Source organism: Botryllus schlosseri, chromosome 14 (genome assembly GCF_051294905.1).
Source record: "Botryllus schlosseri isolate E-star chromosome 14, Bs_hap1, whole genome shotgun sequence".
Taxonomy (NCBI): Eukaryota; Metazoa; Chordata; class Ascidiacea; order Stolidobranchia; family Styelidae; genus Botryllus; species Botryllus schlosseri.
In genome coordinates, this window is record NC_137249.1 from 17,416,563 (window position 1) to 17,440,964 (window position 24,402).

Below are 24,402 nucleotides of genomic sequence, written 5' to 3' on the forward strand. Positions count from 1 at the left end.
ATCTTTCTATTTCAAGTGGGTACGTAGCGGCAATGTACATGGTACAACCGTCGTAATTCCAGTATGGGTGAAGAACTGGCAAAAAGGGCACCTGATCATACGCAACATACAGAAGCATAACCGCTTTGTGATGGCCCCGCAAACAATTAACGTTTGTCACGGCTTTCAAACGTTTTCAAAAGTTACTCAAAGATGTCCTAAATAACTAGAGGTATTTGGGCTATTGTATTTTCATGATCAATTTAAGCTGTGAGGCATAATATAATTGCTATACTTGAAATTGAGTAGTAATTTGCGGCTATAATTCCACCTCTACTGGAGCTATCGATACAATCCAATTTAAGATTTAATTCAAGTATTAATTCAAAATCGAACTATAACGTTATGAAACTCCAATTAGGTCTACTTGGGAACGCTTGATACTTACCAGTGCCGGAACGCGAGCCTCTTCCCCCTGGTGACCTGGAAAATGGCGTTGCTTTTACGAACATCCTCATATGGAGAAAATAATTGATCCCTAATTTTTAATCGTGATAGATTGAGAAACACACACATAACTTTCTCTCGATGCCACTCACCTAGTCCAAGATGTAAATTTCCCAGCAGCAAAGCCGTGACAGAGATATGAACAAGTACCATATTTTGGCTTGGTAAAATCGGCAATGGCAATTAGCACCTAATCAGGAACAACGACAATGACAAGAGCTAGCACACGCTATTTTATTCTAAATCGCCAATGAAAGCTATTGTCTCCGCCCAAGACAAATATTTTAAAATTATAGCTAATGATATTGATCGAGTGATTGCACATCTGAACCGATCGAATGTTAATTTGAAAGAAACAAAATTTTCATCTTGATCGAAATAGAACCGGGACTACTAATATTTTGGAAACCAGCAGGATCGGATTCCACAGGGTTCAACACCATTGTTGTCAGCTTTCGTTGCTCATCACGAATTTGCAGCGGATTACATCATGCGCCAAGGGGACATGCCACGCCAATGATGCATGACATGACACAGTTCTTCCAAGTTCGGAAATGAGCAACAAATACAAAATAAGTTAGAACTACATGCTGTATTTGCATCATAGCATCAGCGCTGATACCCGTCACAACCGGATACTTGGATTCTAATTCCTAATTTGATATTTCCATACAAAGTAGGCTACATAGCCAGTAAAGACACCGGATCCGTTCAAAAGTCCTTAGAAATTAAACGACAGAATCCGACTTGAAATCGTCATAGACACTACACCACACGCACACATATCATCTTCATCGTCTAAATATCATTGACATAAAATAACACTGGCCAACAAAAAGAAACGTGTTTTTAGTGCCAAAGATATTTTAATGGTTTCTATGTATGTTTGGGCTGCTTAGTCCGAAAATGACATCCGTTTCTTTGAATTGGCTATAGTTTTTGAGATATCGATATTTTTATTTATTTTTATTTAATCGTCGTCAAAAAAAGTTTCTTTTGGTTGGCCAGTGTTATCAACCAATACTATGCAACTTTATCTGTATTTCTCAGTAAGACTCTTTTCACCACCTTCATGATTTCGATTTGAAGACCAAGGTGGAATGTAAAGCTTACTAATGAACTGTACCTGAATTCGATTACATTCTATCACATAATAGTATCGCAAACCGTATGCTTGGAGGTGATGAATGAATGCATCAAAATGAACGCATGTGCGATTAATGACAGTTCCAGCGGTTCCTAACCCGGGGTTCATGAACCTCAAGAGGGTCGGTGGATTAGTTTTAAGGGAACCCTGAAAGGCCGATGTTTAAATTACAACAATGAAACTTCATGTTCCTCTATAAAGATCTGTCTTTATTTCTGACTCAAGGACTAATTTTGTCTTATTTTCAGCGGGCATCACAGGACACAACCTAAAGTGATGTCCTTTTTTGCCCGCAGCTTCCGAAATTGTTCAGTTAGGTGATCCTCGCAGCATCCCAAAACCATCCGCCTTCCGAAAATGTTAAGAAACATTGGTTTATATGATGCGCTTCAGAATGTGAAAAAATCGCACTATGACCGTATTCTCAATGTACGCAGTCGGAAAAATGCACACTTCATACATTTTTTAAACATGAATTTTATCGTTCTGCCCTCTGGTATCAACGGTACCTTACACCGAGGCTACCACAAGAGACTTTCTATTATTATTGTCAAATTTGAAACAAGCCGCTCTGCCCCCCGGTCTCCACAGTACCTTGCGTCGCGATCACTACAAGAGGATTTCTATTAATACGGTATAATTTGAAAATATTCGTTCTGCGATCTGGTATCGACAGTGCTTGGCACCGCGATCACTATGCGGCTTCCCAAACCCTTTTAATGGGGTGAGACAATGGGGACCCAAGTTCAAGTTCATATCTCAATTTCTACAATGGTATTTGTCGCAGCGGGCTGGTTGGGGTTTCTATTTCTATGGAAAAACCAGCTATCTTCTGATTTATATAAGACCTAGATTAAAGGTAAAAGGCATGACAATGTTCGAATACCGAGATCTTACATGGAGAGTTCGGCCGAAAATACGCGTACGTCAGTTTTCGGTCTCGAATGCCTTCACGCAACAGCTCAGTTCATCGATGAGTATATCTGTCTGTACGCGCCATAGACAACTGGATTCGGTTTCTACAAAAAGCTGGGAATTGTTTGATTCGTTTGATATCACATATGTATGCACATTGCACTCTAGAGGTCGGCCGATTATCGGCATGGCCAATCGAGGCTGATAATTGGAACTTTTTCGATTATCGATATTTTATATCCAAAAAATATTGGAAACTCAAAGCTCCGTGATCTCAATCTCTATAAATCGACGACGCAAAGTGCGATGCGTGACCGATTTACCCTTGTAGGACAAGTTATTCCGGTGGTCATGCAGAGTAACTGTGCTTCCTGCATTATAATCTACATCTACTGGACTGATCTGCAATTCTGTATCCCGTTTTCCTTTCTAGGTTAGTCTAAATTTCAATGAATGTGCACAATTCAGCATTAATTCTTCTTCATTTCAGTTTTCTAGTTTTTGTTCAGCTTTCTGGGGTATGTACAAGTGCCATCTTGTCCAATATATATTATTTTTTGGGAAAACGGTTCTCCGCACCTTCCATAAATATATCGGCCTGTGTTATCGGTTATCGGCCTTGTGAGTGTGTCGATAATCGGTATCAGCCTGCAAAAATCAATATCGGTCGACCTCTAACGCACACTGCCCATTGCACACGTCGGATAAATCTCCCTCAGAAACCTTTTGACCTGAGGCGGTTTGTCGAGAGGTTAGGCTAATTTTGACAAAAGCATGTTGACATCATGAAACTACCGTCGCAGTTTGTGTTTGTTGTAGACATGTCCTGTTCTATTCTATGAGAAGGGATCAACTTTCTGATTCATTTGATACCAAAGTCATGTGAATGAGTCGTAGAATTGCGGAATGACAATGATTATACAACATGCGGTCAAGGAAGCCTGTAAGGCTGCGCCGACCATAAGGCTGGCCGTAATCCATATACTCTCATATATATACTTTCAAATGTAAGTCCATTCGTTTGCGAACACTGCAAGAAAGTCAGTAGCTACTGATATAGTTAGATGAATGCACTAAAAAGAGGCAGGACCGAAACTGCCACACCCCAAATTAATATTATTGCATAGTTTTTTTTTTAAATTTATGCAACTTTTCCAAAATTTTCGCGCTTCGCGAGACTTAACGTTGCCTCCTGTACCCAAGAAAAATACGCTTGATTTATACAAATGGGCATTTCGACGTCGGCCATTACCGCGCCATGACGCACTAAGACAATAAGACATATGAAGTTTTAGGCCATGCAACTCCGAGAGGTGTGCCAGAACTATCGACAGCGAGAAAACCTTGGCCGAAAAGGACTGCCTTTATGCTGACCGAACACTTCGATATATACACATTTATGATCAATCGTCCCAGGCACCTAAATGGCTAGCGCCGAATTTTCCTGTCCTAGCAATCTGAAGTTCACAAGACAAATGCCATCCCGCAGAGAAACATTATTTGGCAATGAAGAAATACCTAGTTAAAATGGTGTGCGTCTTAGTACATTTGGGCGATGTTCTGACCTAGAGATAGGCTTTATCAAACTTATCCTGCAACAAATGACAAATGAGATACACAGTACGAACAGTTCAAATGCGATAACCCAAGACCCAGTACCCAAAGCAACTGACAACGGATTACCTACTCACAGAACTACGCATAGCGAGTGAGTGTATAATCAAGGTGAATCAATTAACTAATGATTCGAAGTACATATAAGAAATAGTACATTCTCCTCCCCTGTAAAAATATTTGTGATACAAAGGTGTGGTACATTGTCAATAACAGGGTACTGCGCTATATCGATCTACGGCCTTCCGCGCACGCGTTGAACGACGAAGCGGTGATCTTTCAGGCTCAATTTTCGGTTGCGAACTTTCGTTATATCATTCTTCAGTGCTAGTGGCAAGTGCTTTGTCATAAATCGCAGCGTCTTCGTTAGAGAGTTGTTCACCAGAACAATCTTCGCTCGGGCTGCGGTTACTATCAGCTCTCCTGGTTCCGTCGGCGCTACTGCGCGTAGAAATATCCCGAACCGATACTGTAGTTTCCCTACCATCGTTAAGTCTGACATGGGCGTAAGTAGGGTTTGTTTCGAGGAGCTTCACCTCATCGACAAAGGGATCGTCATTATTGCGCACATGCGAATTGCCATATAGGACCTGGTTTCAACCATGACAAAATGGAGGTGCAATTCGTCGAGTGGCGAGAGTGATTGAACATTCTCTCATGAGCAATGTTCCCTCTAATTTTTGACGAGTCTGCGCACACCCACCAACTCACTGCGCAACCCCTTGGACTACAGTGCGTAACGACTAAAAATAGGTCATCACTCCGGATTTTTTTGTGCGCAACTTAGATTTTCTGTGCGCAGAGACCGTGTCAGCACTGCGCATTTGCGCACGTGCGCACTCCTGCGCAGCTTAGAGAAGTGGTTCTCAACCTTTTTGTCTTCGCGGACCCCTTTCGAACCGTCACGGACCCCGCGGACCCCCACGGAGTTTTAGTTCAAATTTAACTCAATTATCGTGCAATCGTCATCTTTCTTGTGCAAATGATGCCTGTAGCCTTAGTGATAAATGTTTCTTGCTGTACATTTATTATGGCATCCCTGTGCCATCAGCCAGAGATGAGATGAGAGAAAAAGCGGTCAAGCACGAGTGATATGGTCAATTGGTCATGCACAGATAGGTAAGACATGACGTCATACCTTACTACTCATCAGGGAAGCATCATCATAATACATACATACGATAACCCACGTAACAAAAAATCAAAATGACTTTTCTTGAAAAATAAGACCAAACGGGGAGATAGCGTAGTGGTAACGTTAAGCGCCTACTAAGCCGGTGGATCGGGTTCGATACTCATCGGAGGTTCATCTGGGCTCCTCTTCTCCCGCTGCCCAGAAAAAAGACCCGAAGAAAGAAAGCACTCACAGAGAAGGGAAGGAACTAGTAGAAAGTACCGCGGCTTCAAAAAAGATCAACATCGAAAAGAACTGTGACATCGGGCACTTTAGTCAGAGGTGGATGTTAGAGTAAAGGATCGCTACTGATGCGTGTCGTTCGGCATCCTCCTATCTGTTCATTACATCGCATTGTGTCTTATCGCATTGTACATTGTGTGTAACTTGTTCAGGCGAAATTATAACCCAATGATTGATTGTTGTTTTAACACTAATCATGTAGAAATTGGGTTGACTTCTATTATTTCAAAGCGAATTCCGCAACTGCATTTCTTGAAATAAGTGGTCGTGTCTTGAAAATCCGCGCCTTCGATTCGATATGAACGAGTGCCAAAAATCCATTTCCACAAATATAGATGGTGACGAATGTAATAATAACGCGGAACGCTTCCGACGGCACATTTGGGTACGATCGCAACAAATTGACCAGGGATATCTAGAAACTAGAAACTAGAATCTAAAAATTAGTTCTAGTTATCCCTGAAATTGACAAACATGCATCACTATCACCTATATGTATCACCTATGTATCACAGGAGGAAACGGATTTTTGTAAACATTTCTAAGTCACCGTGATTGACTTTAATATTCCTCCAATTTTTCTTTCTCACAATCCCCAATAAAACATTTCCAAACATCAAAATGTTTGTATCAGTGGGCTATTGGCAATTTAGCAATTAAAATGAGTCTGCACAGTAGGACATTTCGTCTCAGACGGCCATTCTGTCGATGTGAGCTCAGGAGTTTTACTGGTAATGAAGCGACTCGGCTTCGTTATTTTCCGAATTAAAAAAAATACAAATTAGGTTATCAAATATTTCGAGGATTCGCGGACCCCCTGAAAATGCTTCGCGGACCCCCAGGGGTCCGCGGACCCCCGGTTGAGAACCACTGGCTCAGAGGGAACATTGCTCACGAAGAGTGCAATTTGTCGATGTGCACAGCAACGACCTAATAGAATGTAGTGTGGAGCGTCCAGTAGCACATCCTCCCAACGGCCGAGAGGAAGACGTCGAGATTTCAATGTGCGTTGAATCGCCTTCCATGTCACGACATTGCATTTTTCACATTGTCTATTTCCACGAGGGTTGTAGCTTGTGGTTTTGCTTGTAGGAACTGGAAACCCCTTTAGAATTGAGTCAAGCTTTGTGCTCATAAGACGGGAAAGTGGAAAGAAGACCATATAGGTCCGAATGTATGTACGAACTCATCCCAAATGCAGAAAACAGTGTCGTTAAGCACTTGGTGACCGTCTTTGCAGGCATGTCTCAGCAAGGAAATGCAAAGGGAAATCATGAATATTCGTCGAGAATGAGGAAGTAGGCCTATCTGTTTTGGTAACGCTGGTTAACGGACCCTTGAAATCAGGGTTGTAACCAAGTCACAAGGCTCCGAGTCACAAGTCAATCTCACTTTTATATGTTTGACTCGAGTCAAGTCGAGTCATTTTCAATTCCCACCGAGTCAAGTCCGAGTCCAAGTCAGCGAACAGAGGATCGAGTCCGAGTCATGGTATTATGACTCGAGTCCGAGTCCAAGTCATTTTGTTGACTGCTCAGTTTCCAGTTAAAGTCTTCCTAAACCCACTTTTTTAACTCTGTTTGGTGATATTGAATGGTTCGCATTTAAAAGATATCAATTTTCCTCACTTTTGGCAGTTTTTGGTCGCATTTTCAAGCACCAGTACCAAGAAACGAAATCCCAATGGTGTGTTAGCTTCGAAATTACAATGAAATGTCGGTCTTGGTCGTCTGAATCTCGAGTCAATGACTTGCTTCGAGTCATGCGCAATGACCCGAGTCCAAGTCGAGTAAATACACAGATTGACTCGAGTCGAGTCGAGTCATTTCCGTATTTTGAGAAAATGACTCGAGTCGAGTCGAGCCATCCGAAAATCGTGACTCGAGTCTGACTCGAGTCATTACAGCCCTGCTTGAAATCGATGTTAAGACGTTCAAAGGGTTGAGTCGCCGTGATTAGTTTGTCTTCGCCTGAGCGAATGAACGGGGGTTTGATTTGCCGACACTCCTCGTACTGTGAAGTCATGGTACGTATCTCTTACATAGAGATTGGAGAACGATAAATTCTTGACTCGTACGAAGTGAGACATGCGAGTCACGCCGGGGTGACAGAGTGAAATGTGCAGATCGCGCAACTGATCTTTTCCCATGTATCCGTAAATGGATGCGCGTTGGAGCGTCGGGCCCGACATTTTCCACGCTGGGCCGATGAATGACGATTTAGCTGAACGTCATTAATTCCAATGGCCAACGGGCGATTTTGTCGTTTTTGTTTTGCTGGTGTGTCGATTGTCGAACATGAAGGAGACACTTTTCTGGTCAGTGATCAATGTAAAATGACGTCCGGCGAGCAAATGCCTCAACTTCCGTAGCGACTCGACCACAGCATATGCTTCCTTTTCAACAGCCTAATGTCGCTGTTCACCTGGCGATAGGATGCGAGAGTGAAATGCAACGAGTCACCTTACCTAATTCAAGGTTGCAGAGATTAGTTTTGTTAAGAATAAGTTTAATAAACTATTCTGAACTAGAGAAAGGCTTTATTAAAGTTATTCTGCAACAAATGACAAATGAGACACATAGTTGTGCTAAGAATAAGTTTAATAAATTATTCTGACCTATAACATAACTATGTATCTCATTTGTCATTTGTTGCAGAATAAGTTTAATCACCTGGCGATATAACTCTTTGACAAATTCTCGATTTGTACCTAAGTTATCAGCTATTGCAGCAACTTGTTAGTAAATTTTCATATCGACTGGATTAATTATCCCCGTGACAGCATAAACATGTCTTTGAGAGGTCAAGACAGTGGCGTATCCAGCCCCAGGGTTAGGTACCCGGAACCCCTTTACAAAATCTTCAAATTTAAGTGGCTGTCGCGCCGGTGACGAATACCTCTCACGAATTCGATGTAGCCGACATCACGCGCCGCGAAATCTTGGATTGCGCCATTCCTTGATTGACCAACGAGAATATCAGCATAGAGTCCTATATGGTGTGGATACAAGCAAATCTCACGGCTCAGTGAAATTGGTCCACGTCACACTTTCCATTTGGCTAAAGGCAATTAGAGAGTAATTTTTGACCTGCTTGCCGAGCGCGAAATTTGATAAAATGGATAACAAACGAAGGCTACCGAGGTACTGATAGCCAAAATATTAATTTTATTCTGCTCGACGTCCTGGAACCCCCCCCCCCCCCCAAAAAAAAAATAAGCCTCGAATGTGGCAATGTAACGGAGTTTGGTATTGTGACGCAACCATGCCGTCTGGAAGCAGCGCAAACCAGAAGCGTATTGGCCATTGCTGCGCAACCGATAGAGCATTTGCGCACTTGCTCCTCAGCGAAATGTCCGGCCCACTCTGGCACAACATCAACCATCCATCACTCGCACAACATATACGCACATATACGCACATCGTATACTCCACACCAACTATACCAACATCCGTGTAATCCAGAGACGGGCATCGTACGGCCCGCGGGCCGGATCCGGCCCGCGGACAGTTTCCCGTCTTACATGATAATGTGGCTAGCACCCTCAGTCCGCCGAGATTCCCCACTACTTTCTATATAGGTCAAATTTTAGTAACAGTATGTTATTAAATACGTGTGTGCGCAGCGTGCGAGAGTGGAGATTACGCGTAAGTCCGTCGAAGCGAGAAGTCTTGCATTATCGGCAGTGATGAGCGGACTGTGATATTTTTCAGTCCTGGTCCAGTCCAGAAAATTTCTAATTCAGTCCAACTCCATCCTGATCGAAAAATATTTTCTAAATTCGCAGTCCAACTCCATCCAAATCCAAATTTAAAAGAATCTCAAGTCCAATTCTGTTACTGAAAAAAAAAGAATAACCACGCTACAGAGAATAATTAAACTTCGTGTAATGGAACCCGGGCCTAAAATACAAAACATGTACGATTATTCACTTCTCAATATATACCTACTACACATCACAATAATCTTCATTTTGCGTTAGAGCAAGAAGACATCTAATCAAAACTAGCAAAACTGCCCGTCTATACTTAAATAATCACAACATATGCATTGTATTTGTACATATATGCCTGATGGCTAAAGAGAAATAGTGAAGTACTCGAAAAACTTGCTAAGTATTTGCATCGACAATTCAATACGCCATAGGTAAACGTTAACCAGTGGCGGTGCGCTATACCTTCGTCACATTCGTCAACATTTTTCGACTGACTTGAAACCCGTCTTCACTATGATTGGGTTTCATGCAAACTATGAAGAAGACTACCACAGTGCCACGCTTTAACAGAGGGAGATCACCATCCACTCTGTAATAACCATATTCGTAAAATTATCACCTGCTCTCAGCTCAACAACGTTGGTGGTTTTCGGACCGGTCCTGGCATTTAACAAAATAAAAACTTCCTGAAGTAATAATAGTAACAACATTTTCTCCTCGTCTCTCCGACCGTTCTGGTTGCGAAACCAGCGTACCCCAGATTGGATTTTTCCATGCTATAAGTCCAAGTCCAAGCAGATACAATTTCTTTTTCAAAAATCACAATCCGGTCCGATCCGAATCCAACGAAAATAACCCATAGTCCGAATCCTGTCCAACCCAAGTCCAGTCCAGTGCTCATCTCTGATTATCGGCAGCTACGATGTAGGCTACTCAACCCTAATATTATTTGAGTGTGTGTTTTTCGATTACAATCGTCAGTTACACCAGGCCGATATTTCATATTTTTGATTCCGTAACCGACGACTTGTAGCACGGCACACTTCTAGGCTTTTGTAAGACACCGCTTGTGCGAATGAGATGGCGAGGAGGAGCCTAGATAAACCTCCAACACTTAAGTAGGAATTCTGGAGTCGTCCTCGGACGGACTCGAACCCTCAAGCCGTTGGTGTTGTGGCTGTGGATTATACCACTAAGCTAGCTCGCCATCTACTCAACCCTAATGAATTGATATCTTGGTAAATTTGGGTCACCGAACGCCTCGAAATCTTAATTAAGGATTGCACCGTGTGTTGATTGATCAGAGAGAAGCAGGCATGACGGCGCCTGTACGACAATGCTGTTCTCGAATCCGCATTGGCTTCGTCATTATCGGAGAGAAATGGCTTCGAAGTGACATTGCTGTCGTTAAAATACATTCATTAAATACGATTTATTTATTGGATATCTGGATATAAATGGGCGAATAATGTATCGATTCAGCAATCCGGCACGCCAAGTACTTAATTTTACTATATTCGGCCTGCTGACTGGAGAAGTTGCCCGCCGCTGGTGTAAGCGGTGCCTTATAAAAGCCTAGAAGTGGGCCGTGCTACAAGTCGGCATCTACGGAATAAAAATGAAGAAAATTGGCACGGTGTAAATGACCGTAGTAGCCGAGAAACACCATGAATACCACAAAAGTTAAGTCAAGTACGCAAATTGATCCTGAGTAGTCTATGCGAACTTATGTGGTATAGGAGCGTACTTGCAGTTATGCAGACATGCTTGTACCAAATACTCAAATTTAGGAAACTCATTTAACAAGGCTGAACTACTACTCCGTTGGATGGTGCGGTGGCATTGATGAGGAACCGAATTTTATGTCTGACATGTCTAAAATTTTGCGCTGTTTCAACTATATTGAAATTCTGATTGACAAAGACGAGCTAGAAGGATTTATGCATGTTGATGATGAGAATAATGAAGAGTATTCACAGACGATTTTGGGTGACGTGAATGAGGTATTGGAAACGATGCAGACTGAAAATGATGGCACTGACGACGAGGCTGGCGCAAGCAAAGATTGTAGGCAACACCTGTCGAAAACAGCATCGTTTTTCATGGCATTGAACAAGTTGATAATAAAGTGCTTGAAGTTGAGGATCATTTGCTGTGTCCTGTCTTACGAGACCAAGCAGGAGGTGCTTATGATAATCTCAAAGGCACTTTTAAATGCTTTCAGCAAAAACTGAAACAGGTGACTTGGGAAGCCAAGTAACAAAGAGTGCAAAATATGCATTAAATGACTTTGCACGATATGCTCAAGCAGTGAACTATTGCCAGGTTGACGTTGAAGTTTTCCTGACATTCAGTTATTGAGCTTGCTGTTTAAAATAAATAAAATGTTGAAAAAGTTGAATCCAGAAATAGTGCGTACTTAACCGGGAGATTACTGTACAATTACCGACTCCTCGCCAGACTATAGCGGCCTCAAACAGAAATTGCACTCTATATGTGACTAGCATATCGAAACACACGAGCACTTACTCCTCAAATGTAAGGTATCAAAACTAATCTTATTGTTGATTCTAGAAACCTCGTCGAAATCCACCGGACAAATAAAGCAATATGCCGACTTGCAGATGGTAATAAACATGAAGCCAAGAGGAACCCTGTCAGACAACAATCTCATCGCGTTGATCTTTATAAAATCTATATTTAAACAGGCATTATGGGCAGCCAAACGCGAGAAGCAACACAACAACCGCAACCTCGACCCAAAATGAATCACGAATTCGATCTTTAGCAGATTCTCCAAAAGGCAAAGCACTACGTAAGAACAAGACACCGGATAAAACTCGAAATGATGGAAGCAATGACGAAAACTTTTGGAGGGAGGAATATCCAAATATCATATGATCGACCGAAAAGATCATCGCTCCATCAAATATGCCGGACGTGATGTGTTGAACAGTATACCGCCGGGCGCCGGCCATCCGACAGTTGACGAGCATGTCCACATTCAAGTCGAAATACAAGCAATTACTATTTAATGAATATCAGCCTATCCTCAAGATTACCGGACCACGACTGACCTATCGATCTCGTCTTCCATGACATGCCACCCATTTCTTGTTGCTTGCTTTTTTTCTATACTATCTTCCAGGGTTGTAACCAAGTCACAATGTTCCGAGTCACAAGTCAATCTCAGTTTTATAGTTTTGACTCGAGTCAAGTCGAGTCATTTTCAATTCACCACATGTCAAGTCCGAGTCCAAGTCACCGAGCAGAGGGTCGAGTCCGAGTCATGGTATTATGACTCGAGTCGAGTCAAAGTCATTGTGTTGACTGCCCAGTTTCCAGTTAAAGGCTTGTTGAATCCACTTTTTGTAACTCTGTTTGGTGATATCGAATGGTTCGCATTTATAATATACTAGTTTTCGTCACTTTTAGAAGTTTCTGGGCGCATTTTTAAGTACCAGTACAATAGACGAAATGCCAATAGTGTGATTACTTTACTATTCCTCGAAATTACAATGAAAGGTCGGTCTTGGCCGTCTGAGTCTCGAGTCATATGACTTGGTTTGAGTCATGCGCAATGACTCGAGTCCAAGTCGAGTCAATACACAAATTGACTCGAGTCGAGTCGAGTCATTTCCGTAATTTGAGAAAATGACTCGAGTCAAGTCGAGTCATCTGAAAAACGTGACTCGAGTCGGACTCGAGTCGAGTCATGACTCGAGTCATTACAACCCTGCTATCTTCTTTACTTTTCATTCAGTGTGCATGCCTCCTCTTTACATCTCCTAGGCCAAGGTGGGTGTCTGATTCCATAGACTACTCCAAGTCACTTTGACACCTTCCTATCTTTTCATTGTATCGCATTTTGTGGTGTATTGAACTGATAAAAACTGCTAATAAACCAATGATGATGATGATGATGATGAAATGGAATTTCAAAGTTTGAATATTAAACTATAGCACAATCACGCATTAGGCTAGAGCAGTGCTTTTCAATCTGTGTGACGGTTCGCACTTGTGCGAAGGAAAAAAATTGCAGTGCGAATGACGAAGGTGGTGCGAACAGTGCGAAGTAAAATCCGGATCAAGGGCGAATGAAAATCGTTGATAATTGTTTATTTTTCTGACATGGAATAATTCAAATAAACCTAATAAGAAATTTAAGGTCAGTATAACTTTTGCAGTGGCGACGCAATTGTAAAGACTTGTTTAACTTACGACGCACCACTAATCTTAGCTCTCACAAACCTTAGTGAATTAATATTTTCGCACTATTACTATTATTAAGTAACCAAAAGCCTGGTTTGGAAGCTGGTGTAGTGGCAGGTATACATATATCAGCCCATCTGAGCCTGCGACAAGCTGAAAGAATGACGGAAAATTGACTTTCTGCTTTCTTTCGCTAAACTAAACAATCATCATAGTTTCGCAATAACTCAGTGTTGGGGTCAAGTCACAACCTTCGAGTCACGAGTCATTTCGAGTCATTGCACATTTTGACTCGAGTCAAGTCAAGTCAATCGATTTTCAAAGGTGACTCGAGTCAAGTCAAGTCACTCGATTTTTGGAGGTGACTCGAGTCAAGTCGAGTCAAGTCAAGTCAAGTCACGAGTCAAGTCACAATTCAAGTCAAGTTGCCTTTTCGAAATATGAGGCATGATAACGTCATTGCATTTTGCTAGCTGTCTAAAATACAGATTGAGTGGTCATTGATTTTGAACCGATGAACGAATATAAAGTTAAATATACATGCAAGAAGGCACTGTATCGCTCACATATACGTAGAACTGCTAAACCTCAGCTTATAGTTACCAGCCAAGATAGAGAATATATAGCCAACGAAATGCAATACATTACGCATTTACAAATCGATATGATACAATTCGAGTCTGCGCCGATAGTTGAGGACTACATAAACTGTATTCGAATTCATTTTCAATAAAACAATAAGTTTGGTTAAGGTAAGACAGAGAACAGAAATTACTTTACTATACTAGTTTACGACAATGTAAGCTGTAAGCTTCGATCACTTCGTTTGCGGTCAATGTATTTGTGAGAGAACAGTGAAGGCTCATTAAAACGCACGTTCATTAATTGATTGGTCGCTCTCACGGGTTACACCAGCGTTTCGCAAACAATCCGAACATATGCAAGATGCAGTGATTTTGATCGACACCGATTACTTTATGACTTGAAATTGACTCGTGAATTTTGCTCCGAGTCACGAGTCAATCCCCATTTCTGATAGGCCGAGTCAAGTCAAGTCAAGTCATTTTAGCAAAGTGACTCGAGTCAAGTCAAGTCATACGAAAAAGGTGACTCGAGTCTGACTCGAGTCATCTGAATCGCTTCTCGGCGTATTCAATCGTGAGTCACGTGTTGCGAATCCATCCGTTGGTTAGTAATCTAAAAATTGTATACAATGGCAGCCGAGGCCAGCATAGCGGTAAAAATAAAAAAAACTTCGCCCGCAAGGGCGCAGTCAAGGGCTTCCGCGAATGGATCCACCAAATTCCTTGTCGACATTTAAAGAGAATGCATTATAAGCAGGCCGTGTTATTTTTGGCATTTCAGCAGCCAGATGCCAAAACTGCCAAAAACAAAAATTTGAAAATGCCAAAAATAAGCAATTTTGGCATATGCCAAAAATAACACGGTCTGCCAAATAGTGTATTTCGTTCATGGTGTTGTGTTAACAGGACCGCGTTACAAGCGAGAAGAGCGTTTGTGAAAGGCAGGTTTCTTAATATGGGCCCAGCCCACCCATTAGGGGTGAAAGCATGGTGTCCTAAATGGTTTGGGCACAGCGAGATTGAACGGCTGACTGCATTTGGTTTACGTCATACTTTCCATTTGTACAAAGGCAATTTTACGACAATTTTTGACCGGCTTGTCGAGCGCTAAATTTGATAAAACGGGTATCAATGAGAAGCTGCCGCAGTACTGATTATTAAAATATAAATTATATTCTGCTCATGGAACTGCACACAAAAAAAAAATTACCTCGATTTACCGCGAAATGTCTGGAAGCAGGGTGGCCAGCCACTTGGCAGTAATATAACACTACCGTCACTCAATGTAAATTCAACTTACAACCGTCCGGTAATCTAACTTTACATGCCAGACTGTAATGTTACAGTCACCTCTGGTATATTCAATCTACATTCTCTTCTGTGTACATTTACCACCGAGACTGTAATTTTACCGCCTTACCTACCTACCTACAACCCTACATGCTGTCCTTGTAAATCAGATTACATGCCAGCTTGTAAATTCACGTCTCAGCCTACATCCATACCTATCCCAAAGCAACGCGATGCCAAAATACCGCAAAAGTTTCTTCACGCCCTCAAGACGACATTAGGACAACTGTATATTCATTCATGATTCACGATGAAAAAGTATTGCTGCTGGAGGTATAATTCTTGTTTAGGAGGCATGCAAATATAGCACGAGTGGTCCCAAGAAAAGGTGAATTAATTCCAACGCCGGATAAACTTCCAATTGTTTCTTTTTCTCGTCTTCATTCCTTCTGTGTGACTGGTATCTTGCAGTTCCACTAAAAATAATTCATGCGTAAGTCGCTATACTAAGCCAAGTTGCTAACCTAGACATGACTTATAAAGACTAAGACAAATAGGCTAACAAAAATATAACAAGTTTTGAAGTACCGGTACTGGTACATTGTGAGTTGACGACTCCTCATTTAACATGATATAGCAGAGATTCATGACTTAAATGATCAATGTATTGAAAGAAAAGGTGCCTCATTTAATGCGGCATGTGAGCCTAACATATCGAGCAGTGGATGAAAACATATCTAAGCTATGACCCGATAAATGTCAATAACAAGCTAACAGTTTCAACTACTCCGCGGCAGAGTATGTGGTGTCGCAGGTCATTATACAAGTCGACTAATATCCCAAAATAGAACTGAGAATGGGGCGACTGAAATATTTAAATCATGAAACCAAAGTCATCCGGGTGGTGTGCACAGTCGTAGATATTCACGGTAACTAATACTATACAGTAGGCTACTGTACCTTTTACGATGCGCATCCCATTCATCAGTCCTGACAATCTTCAACGAAAGTCTCTACTTTCTTCAATCACAAGTCACAAGCTTCGCACCGTCAGCCTTTGCATGCCCAAAGCTCAATATTAATGACCAGTCGGCCACTCGGCTCGACACGCAGACGACTTTGAAATAAGTGATATTCATCCGCTCACATATGCCACCAATAATATTTACTGTCCACGTTATAATGTTCAATCCAGGTTGGTTTTTCAAACAGAAACATCTATCAACACCTATAGTCCCTTTCTTTTGCATCTAATTTCGTATATATTGATATTTATTGCTCCACGTGCGGTTCCCTACTTACTTACCTAACCGGACGCTATTTGTGATGTCACAGTTGACTGTTGGTTGTTTACTACGAATCTCAGAATAACCTGCAACGCGCAACATAAGGTAACCTATTATAGGTCGCCGTGTCCGCCATTAAGAAATGGTCAACTGAGCCTGCTGCTGTGCTGATATTTCTAGTTTCAGGAATAAGATTATATATCCTAAACTGATTTTTGTAACTCATTAGCCCTATCTGTTACAACAAATCTAACCGCCGAGACCGACCGTGTAGCCATAGCCTTATAATATAATGTATATGGTGTAACTACATTGTCAGCTGCTTCTTGCACCCAACTATGCACTATACCGAAATTGGTACCAGGGTCAACCAGTTCCGTGTGACCTAATCCTGTCTCGCGAACGAGGTTGAATCAGGTCAAATCGCAACGAGAATGATATCACAGTGACATGCACTTCCACGTATCCACTGGTTGCTGGGGCTTGTAAGCTAATCAATTTTGCCAATAGCTTGGTAAAATGCCGTAGCGAGTAACTGTCAGTAACATTGCGAAGAAATTCTGGTAACTTGACTTAGCAGCTAAATTAATGTAATATTACATATCAAAATGTAAAATGACAAACTACACGCTGCTATTAGCTGCGACCGGTAATTCGTTGTAAAATTTACAGAAATTTCTTTGTAAATCTACCAGATTTTTTTGTGTGTGGAACCCCCAAAATCAACCACGATTTTTGCATTGTGATCGAGTTGAACATTGTGACGCAACAAACTGTCTGGCTATTTCTGAGCTGCATAGTCTCGTTTTGCCAGACAGTCTTGTTGCGTCAATGTTCTTAAACAAGCTATCCTTCCTAGGACTCTTCCATGCGAGTTGGTAATATTAAAGCCACCTGAAGTGACAAAAGTCCTCCGAAAATCTATCGGTAGACTGAAGGAGAAATGATAGTCGGGCTACTAATTAGAATTTGTTGAGAGACAACACAGGAAACTCCTGGAAAAGTATCGGGAAGAAAATTCTTTCCGCGATTAGATCGATGGCACTGACGAAGTGATCTCTTTTCATGATGCATGGAAGCCGCGGTTCGGCCCTCCAAAGATTTCGAAGCTCTGGAAACCTTTTGTGGATGACTGGCAACATTCTTTCCCTCAACGGCTACTGTTGAAGCCGATATTTCCCAGATTCGCTGGGCGAGAAATGAATTTAGGAGAAACTTAGCTGACCTGAGTTTGGAAGCACTGTTACAGTGCAAACGATTTAAGTCTAATCAACAGCTGTAACAATCAGCTGTTGAGCGTGTTTGTTAGGCTTTTTTTTTGCTTATTGGCACCGATTCCGATGGATACTGCATATGTTGTGGTTTCGTTTGATATTATTAACCTATGAAATCGTTAGGTATTTTCTTCTTATTATTGTTTGTTGGCACTGATTATACGTGGATGCTGCACATTTTGTGGTGTCTTTTGACAAACTAGCCCAAATAAAGCGTTTTTGTGACTAATTCGAGGCTGAAACTATCTGTTTAGAGGACGATGCCAAAACTGCCAAAAATAAAAATCGAAAAATGCCAAAAATAAGTTATTTTTGGCAGTTTTGGCATATGCCAAAAATAACACGGCCTGATTATAAGTCAATTATTTTATGTTGTGCTTGTCAGGTCTCAATAGCAATTTAATGTAATTGAAATTGTAATTGAGCAAAATTTTTGTCAAATTACAATTATAATTACAATTACACAAAATAAAAATGCTTCAATTACAATTACATTACAATTACATTGAAAAATGTAATTAATTACATTCAATTACAATTACAAATTACAATTGATCCAACTCTGCTTGGTAGTATAAATCCTCGATCTTGTCAATTCTCGGTGGTTTCCATTCTCGGTAATGCCCATTTTCGGTGGTGTCCATTCTCGGTAATGTCTATTCTCGGTAATGACTATTCTCGGTGGTGTCCATTCTCGTTAGTTTCCATTCTCGGTAAAGTCTATTCTCGGTGGTGTCCATCAGAGTTGGATCAATTGTTATTTGTAATTGAGCTGAATGTATTTAATTACATTTTTCATGTAATTGTAATTGTAATTTGATGAAAATTTTGCTCAATTACAATTTCAATTACATTGTTATGGAAACCAGACAATCACAACATAAAATAATCAATCAATCGTCACACCAGTGAAAATCCGGTACGGACCAGGATGACGACGAGGGGCCGCAAGGCCTTAACGCCTTGGTACACAGTCGCCAACTGTAATAATAAGCCTTTTTACATCGGTGTTCTATGCGTGCCGCATTATAAGTAGATAATTCAGCCATGCTAAACTGTTTCCCATACTTCAGCAGCAACAGAAAACTTTGTGAATTACATTTTAGGCTAAACCAGTGGTTCTCAAACTGTGGGACGTGCCCCCCCTAGGGCGGCGTGAAAGCATTTGAAGGGGGGCGCTAAGCTCCAGTACTGAAATCTTTTCCCGCGCTTGGCGCGATTCACCTCTATTTTATAGCTATTGCTATGTGTATAGTCCGAATTTCATATTGGAGAATTCTCTGATCAACAGTCATAACCTTTAATATCATCTAAATATCAGTAAGAAGTGCTAACATTCTGGTTTCATTGTGTATTATGGCGATAAGTGGGGCACGAAATATTGCACTGTCATAAAGGGGGGCGTGTCTAAAAAGTTCGAGAATCAGTGGGCTAAACTAAATCTTAATATTTCAAAAATGAATGAACAACAAATAAACTCTTCCGAAACCTGTGCTGAACCATTTCCTACACCACGGTCAGAGTTTTATTTTTAAATCTCTGACCAGTACCGAGGCTTGCTGCAACAATTGCAAAAAGAAATTCAAGTTTCCATTGTAATTGTAATTTGATATTTTTAGCATTGAGTAATTGTAATTGTAATGTAATTGAAACATGCAAGGGAGTAATTGTAATTGTAATTATAATTGAACTGAATTATTGTAATTGATCCAACTCTGGACTGTCCATTGTCGGTAATGTCTATTCTCGGTGGTGCACATTCTCAGTATGGCATTCTCGGTAATGGTTTTCTCGGTTTCGACCGAACACCATTTTTTATACAACCATACATACGTGAGACAACGTGCGTGGGATAACGGTAGCGCGCAAAATCACCATGGTTGAATACTTCCAGTACACATGGTGCATGCATGGGCTCGTCACACCAGCCTCACGGGTCCACTGCACCCAAAATGGTTGTGAGGCGATGATGTAGATTAGCATTACCAGTCATTTTGAGATTCATTCCATTATAGTTCGCCGCTGTCAACGATCACCAGGTTGGCCCCCACGCCTATGTGAAGCACTAGGAAATGTTGTTACCTAACGCATGTGTTGCCACTGTCGACCTCTATACCACTGTTGCTATTGCGGCGAATGCTAATATGTGCGCCAGCGGTCGAGACCGATTGAATATGCAATCCGGGTTGTTTGCAGCACTAAAGATGCTTTGTTTCGTAGAAATAATAATTACCTGAAGAATATAATTGATTTCACCTAAAATATTCTTTACCATGCTGCAAGGTTAATCTTCATCATTGATCAGATGTATCCAGTGCGTTTAGCGATGCATATTCTCACTTAAACACGATGCTATTACATACCATTTTTCAAAGCTGAAAGTACAGGAAAATAGGAAATATGGAGTCTAATGCAATGAATTATTACGAATATTAAGTCGAGAGGCTATTTGCACTACAACTAATAAAGCAAATGGCAAGACTGCCAGCATATTACTTCCGCAGGTATCCTTTCTATTGACATATTTCTTCGAAATCGAACGGTAAAGTTGCTCATTCCAAAATCCGAAAAAATAATAATACTAAAAAGAAAATTATAAGCTTTCTACTTACATAAATGCTTTGTGTAAAAGATCTTTTGTCAAATCCAGGATAGTAAAGCATAAACGGCGTTGGGCTTGAGCCAAATGACTTCTGGGAATGATACTACCGAACTGCGCCTGGATAAAGACGATGTAAGTCGATGAGTCGAATTGTTCTTCGATATTAACTGCGCATACGCTATAGCTATACAGAATGCATAAATAAATGAAAATGAATAAAATAGGACGTAGCCACAGGAAAAACGCTTTTAACGTGAAGAAATTGTTCTGCACATGTAGTACGCTGTTCTCGTGTTTCGTTATGTTGCAGCAATATACTGAAGTAATTAAGCGTAGAGCAAATTTTACCCGCCTATCGTTGTGGTCATGCTACTGTTGCTACTGGAAGTAAAACCGTGAATAATTGTGTATCGTGATAAGTACAACATGAACTTGCTTATATCTTCAGACTAGAACTAGTGTCCTCGAAAACGCAAAAAACAGTGGCTCTTAACATTTTCGAAAGTGTGGAAGACTTACGCTAATATATGCAGGGCATGTCATCACAAATATTATTACGTATGAGTTGAGTGTGCGTCACGTGTTACTGACTCAGGGAACCCAGGTGAAGAACCATTGCCCAGAGACACTATGATAAAATCTCATCATTATAGTTTGTATTATTTTAGTGAGCGCAATTTTATATCAAGTAATCAGTCTAATCACACGTCAGGTATAGCGTAGGCATCACAATAGGTATCGATTTGTATGTTCGCACTTACGAATGTCGCGTGAAGCGCATTTGCAAAAAATGAAGAACTCATCTTTGACTGATGTGATCCATTTTATTCTGCATGTTGATGTACTCGCGAATGCGAATCGCATGCTCAAGCGACAGAAGTTTTTAGACTTCTTCTAGTTCCTTACCCATGATCTTATTAAACCTGTCATTGTGCAATTGCTAAGTTTCCATTACCCGGAAAATTGTTAAGATAATACAACTGGTCCTTGAACGTGGTCGCGCATTGGCTCATTATTCGGCGTATCTGCTGTGTTTGATATCCCATTGCTACAGAGAGTATAACCGCGAAATATGCATTAACTTTCATGCGTATTCGTGCATTGGCGTAGCAAGGGGGCGAAATTTTGGGAAAATTTTCGTAAAATCAATAGATATTACAGTATTTAGGGGCAGATAAATGGAATCTATCATTTTTCTTCGCGCATCGCGCGATTTAGTGTTCATGCATGTCTTGATTTTATTATCGGTATCCCGGAAAAAATGTCTTCCGCAGATACCCATACTTGAATTTAGCCACATGCTCAATCATGAGAATTGCAACAGTACTAGTAGATACACTAGAGTAGCCCGAGGTAGTTGGGTTGATTGAGTCTAGGGGTGTCAGTTCAGTTTGGGGGTTCGGGACTGTTGATTCCGGCAATTTCTGTTCCGGGACAAACGAAGACATATAAAGTAGGCTACATGCGACTCATCCGCACATAGCGCTCCCAAAATGATTGACGGCCATAAAACTAACGCATCTTTTCCGAAGCCTTCGATATAGATTTTCAAGTGCTTAAATGACTGGCACCTAATGCAATCAGACCCTTCCGAGATAAATGCGACTGGCACAGGAAAATACCGCCACCTCCCGTCACAAAGTGCTAATTTGAAATCGCACGCCTCTGATCAAGGAGTTTTTTAAATTTGGTCTGGTATGTCACAGCGATTTCATTCTTTAAAGTAGCGTCGATCATTATCAGGGGTTACTAAATAACCGTGCTTCAACGAAGTAAATAATAAGGTTGGAAACCATTTGCTCATATACACGCACCAATATTATTGATCAAATTCTTTCATTTATTCAAAAAATTTCACGATTCGCGCGAATAGGCTCGAAATTCACACAGATTGTTCATCGCTTAATGTCAGCGATTTGGGCTCGTCCGCGAAACGATCGCCTAATACAAGCCATAGCTGGCAACTGGAAGCTTCCATAGGGTGTGTGTTGTGTGTGTGCGTCTAAGAATCGTATGCATAAAGGGTAGTGATGAAATTGCCCATGGTAGGATGTACGGTTCTGCGAGGTGTTGCCACGGCCGAGCTCCCCTAGTTTTATGGTTATCATATTTTGGAGTCGTGAAAGGAGGACACTTTTACCAACTGAGAAAAGTGTTTTGATGAAAACTGTAACTGCTGAAAAATTTGGTAGGTTGACTAAAAAAAGGTCATCGCTTTCGATCGAACCACGAATTTCCTATTTAGTGTCATGGCCATTTTCACTCGAATCTATTATATACATTATCTTAGCTGTAAAAGCTGTAAATGAGGACGAATTGCAAGAAAGGAGGACATTTAGGCGTCCTCGGAGGACAAAGAGGACAAATAGTCCTTAACGAGGACTTATGGTAACCCTACCCTAAATTCATAAAAAATTGCCTCCCCCCCAAAAAAAAGGTTGTTCTGGCTACGAACCTGCGTGTGTGCGACCTTTCGAGCGGTGACAGCTTTCTCCGCTAGTCACGAAGTAACAGCAATAAATAACTACTGTCCCGTCCGGCCAACCCGCTAGAAACTCTGAATAGTCTTGCCGTGTGGTATGAACATACAGTTCAAGATGTTCAATTAAGTGACCCTGAATGTTTGATGACTCCACTTCTATCAGCCCTACCAGAAAATACGATATTGAAAACGTATTTGCAATAGGCAAGGGGGAGAAGCCTTTTACGTCATTAATGTATTTTTCGCCCCCCAAAAATATTTTTTTCTGGTTACGCCCTTGTCTTTGTGGTACCCCTGGTAATGTCTCCAGGCGCCAACATTGGGAGTTGGGATTTGGGAGCCGAGATTATGGGCTTTGTATGATCAGTATGATCATTACAAGATAGGGGTGTGTAAATGCTGATTTGTGAAAGTTTTTCGTAACACGTTCAAATTCAAAAATACCTATTAGCATTAATTTATTTATTATCGAGGCGCAACTGACCTGAAAAACGTTAAGCGCCAGATGACGTAAGCAAACAGCAACAACAACAACAACAACAACAACAACAACAGCATACACATTATAAACAACTAACAACAGCCTTCTATTGATCGATAGGTACAATGGTACATGACTTACTTAATGAAGTGCCCACTTTCTAATCGACTCATAGTACTTTTGTAAGACAAAAGAGTACGAATAGAGATTCATTAACCAGTAATCTTACGCTGGCCAGTCTTCACACAGCTATTCCTATTAGCCTAGGGTTGCCATACGTCCGGAATTTCACTGAAAAATCTACGTCCGGGAGGAATATCTAAAATATGCCTAAATGTCCGGAATTTTGAAGGCTTGAAGTAGGCTTAAAATTTTTTCGTAAATAAACATATACAATATTATTTTTAAGCAGATTTACGCTATTCAAAATTCTTTCTTCGCGCATCGCGCGAGTTAATGCAACGTATATTGATATTAGTATGGACACCAGGTACCACCCTCGCCAAATTAGCAATGAAAATAAATATAAATAACCATCATATACTGAAATAAGTCTGATTGTAATCGCAATTATAAGCTAACGGTATAATATTAGAGTTGGTCAAGGCCGATTGGATGCTTCTGTCACAGACAGTGGTTCCGGATCTTGAGGTCGTTTTCCTTTATATGGGGATCGCGATGATGTTGGACGTATAATCAGCTTCCTATGCCGTAAGTGTGGACAAGCTGTTTTTTTTAGTAATCAGCTTATCAGCTGTGGAGCTGGGCCACGGAACATTTTGAAGTTGAAAATGCCTAATATATGGAAGAATCAAACATATTGACGGAAGTCACTCAAAAAATTTAACAGCCAAATGCATTTTGTAAGTGCCCAAGAAGTTACATCGACTACCCTAT

At 41.0% G+C, this 24,402-nt stretch overlaps 2 protein-coding genes and 1 long non-coding RNA gene across 4 annotated transcripts in view; 1 reads left to right on the plus strand and 2 right to left on the minus strand.

Annotated features, from left to right (window-relative positions):
* LOC145456434 (uncharacterized) overlaps positions 1-1,978 on the minus strand; it is a 39,397-nt gene extending 37,419 nt beyond the window's left edge. For both annotated transcript variants that reach the window (XM_080334556.1, XM_080334557.1), the window contains exons 1-2: positions 579-1,978; positions 428-462 (exon numbers count right to left, since the gene is read on the minus strand). In XM_080334556.1, the coding sequence (XP_080190682.1) occupies positions 428-462; positions 579-639 (96 nt within the window). In that variant the 5' untranslated portion in view covers positions 640-1,978. The remainder of the gene's footprint in view (positions 1-427; positions 463-578) is intronic.
* A 13,655-nt stretch (positions 1,979-15,633) lies between these two features.
* LOC145456451 (uncharacterized) lies at positions 15,634-17,384 on the minus strand. Its single transcript, XR_013920602.1, has 2 exons — positions 16,341-17,384; positions 15,634-15,856 (listed from the first exon to the last, which is right to left on the minus strand). It is a non-coding gene; the product is annotated as an uncharacterized LOC145456451 (long non-coding RNA).
* Positions 17,385-20,532: 3,148 nt separating this feature from the next.
* Positions 20,533-24,402, plus strand: part of LOC145456419 (solute carrier family 15 member 2-like) — a 48,925-nt gene continuing 45,055 nt past the window's right edge. Inside the window, exon 1 of the mRNA XM_080334536.1 lies at positions 20,533-20,674. Coding sequence (XP_080190662.1) covers positions 20,627-20,674 — 48 coding nt within the window. The 5' untranslated portion in view covers positions 20,533-20,626. The remainder of the gene's footprint in view (positions 20,675-24,402) is intronic.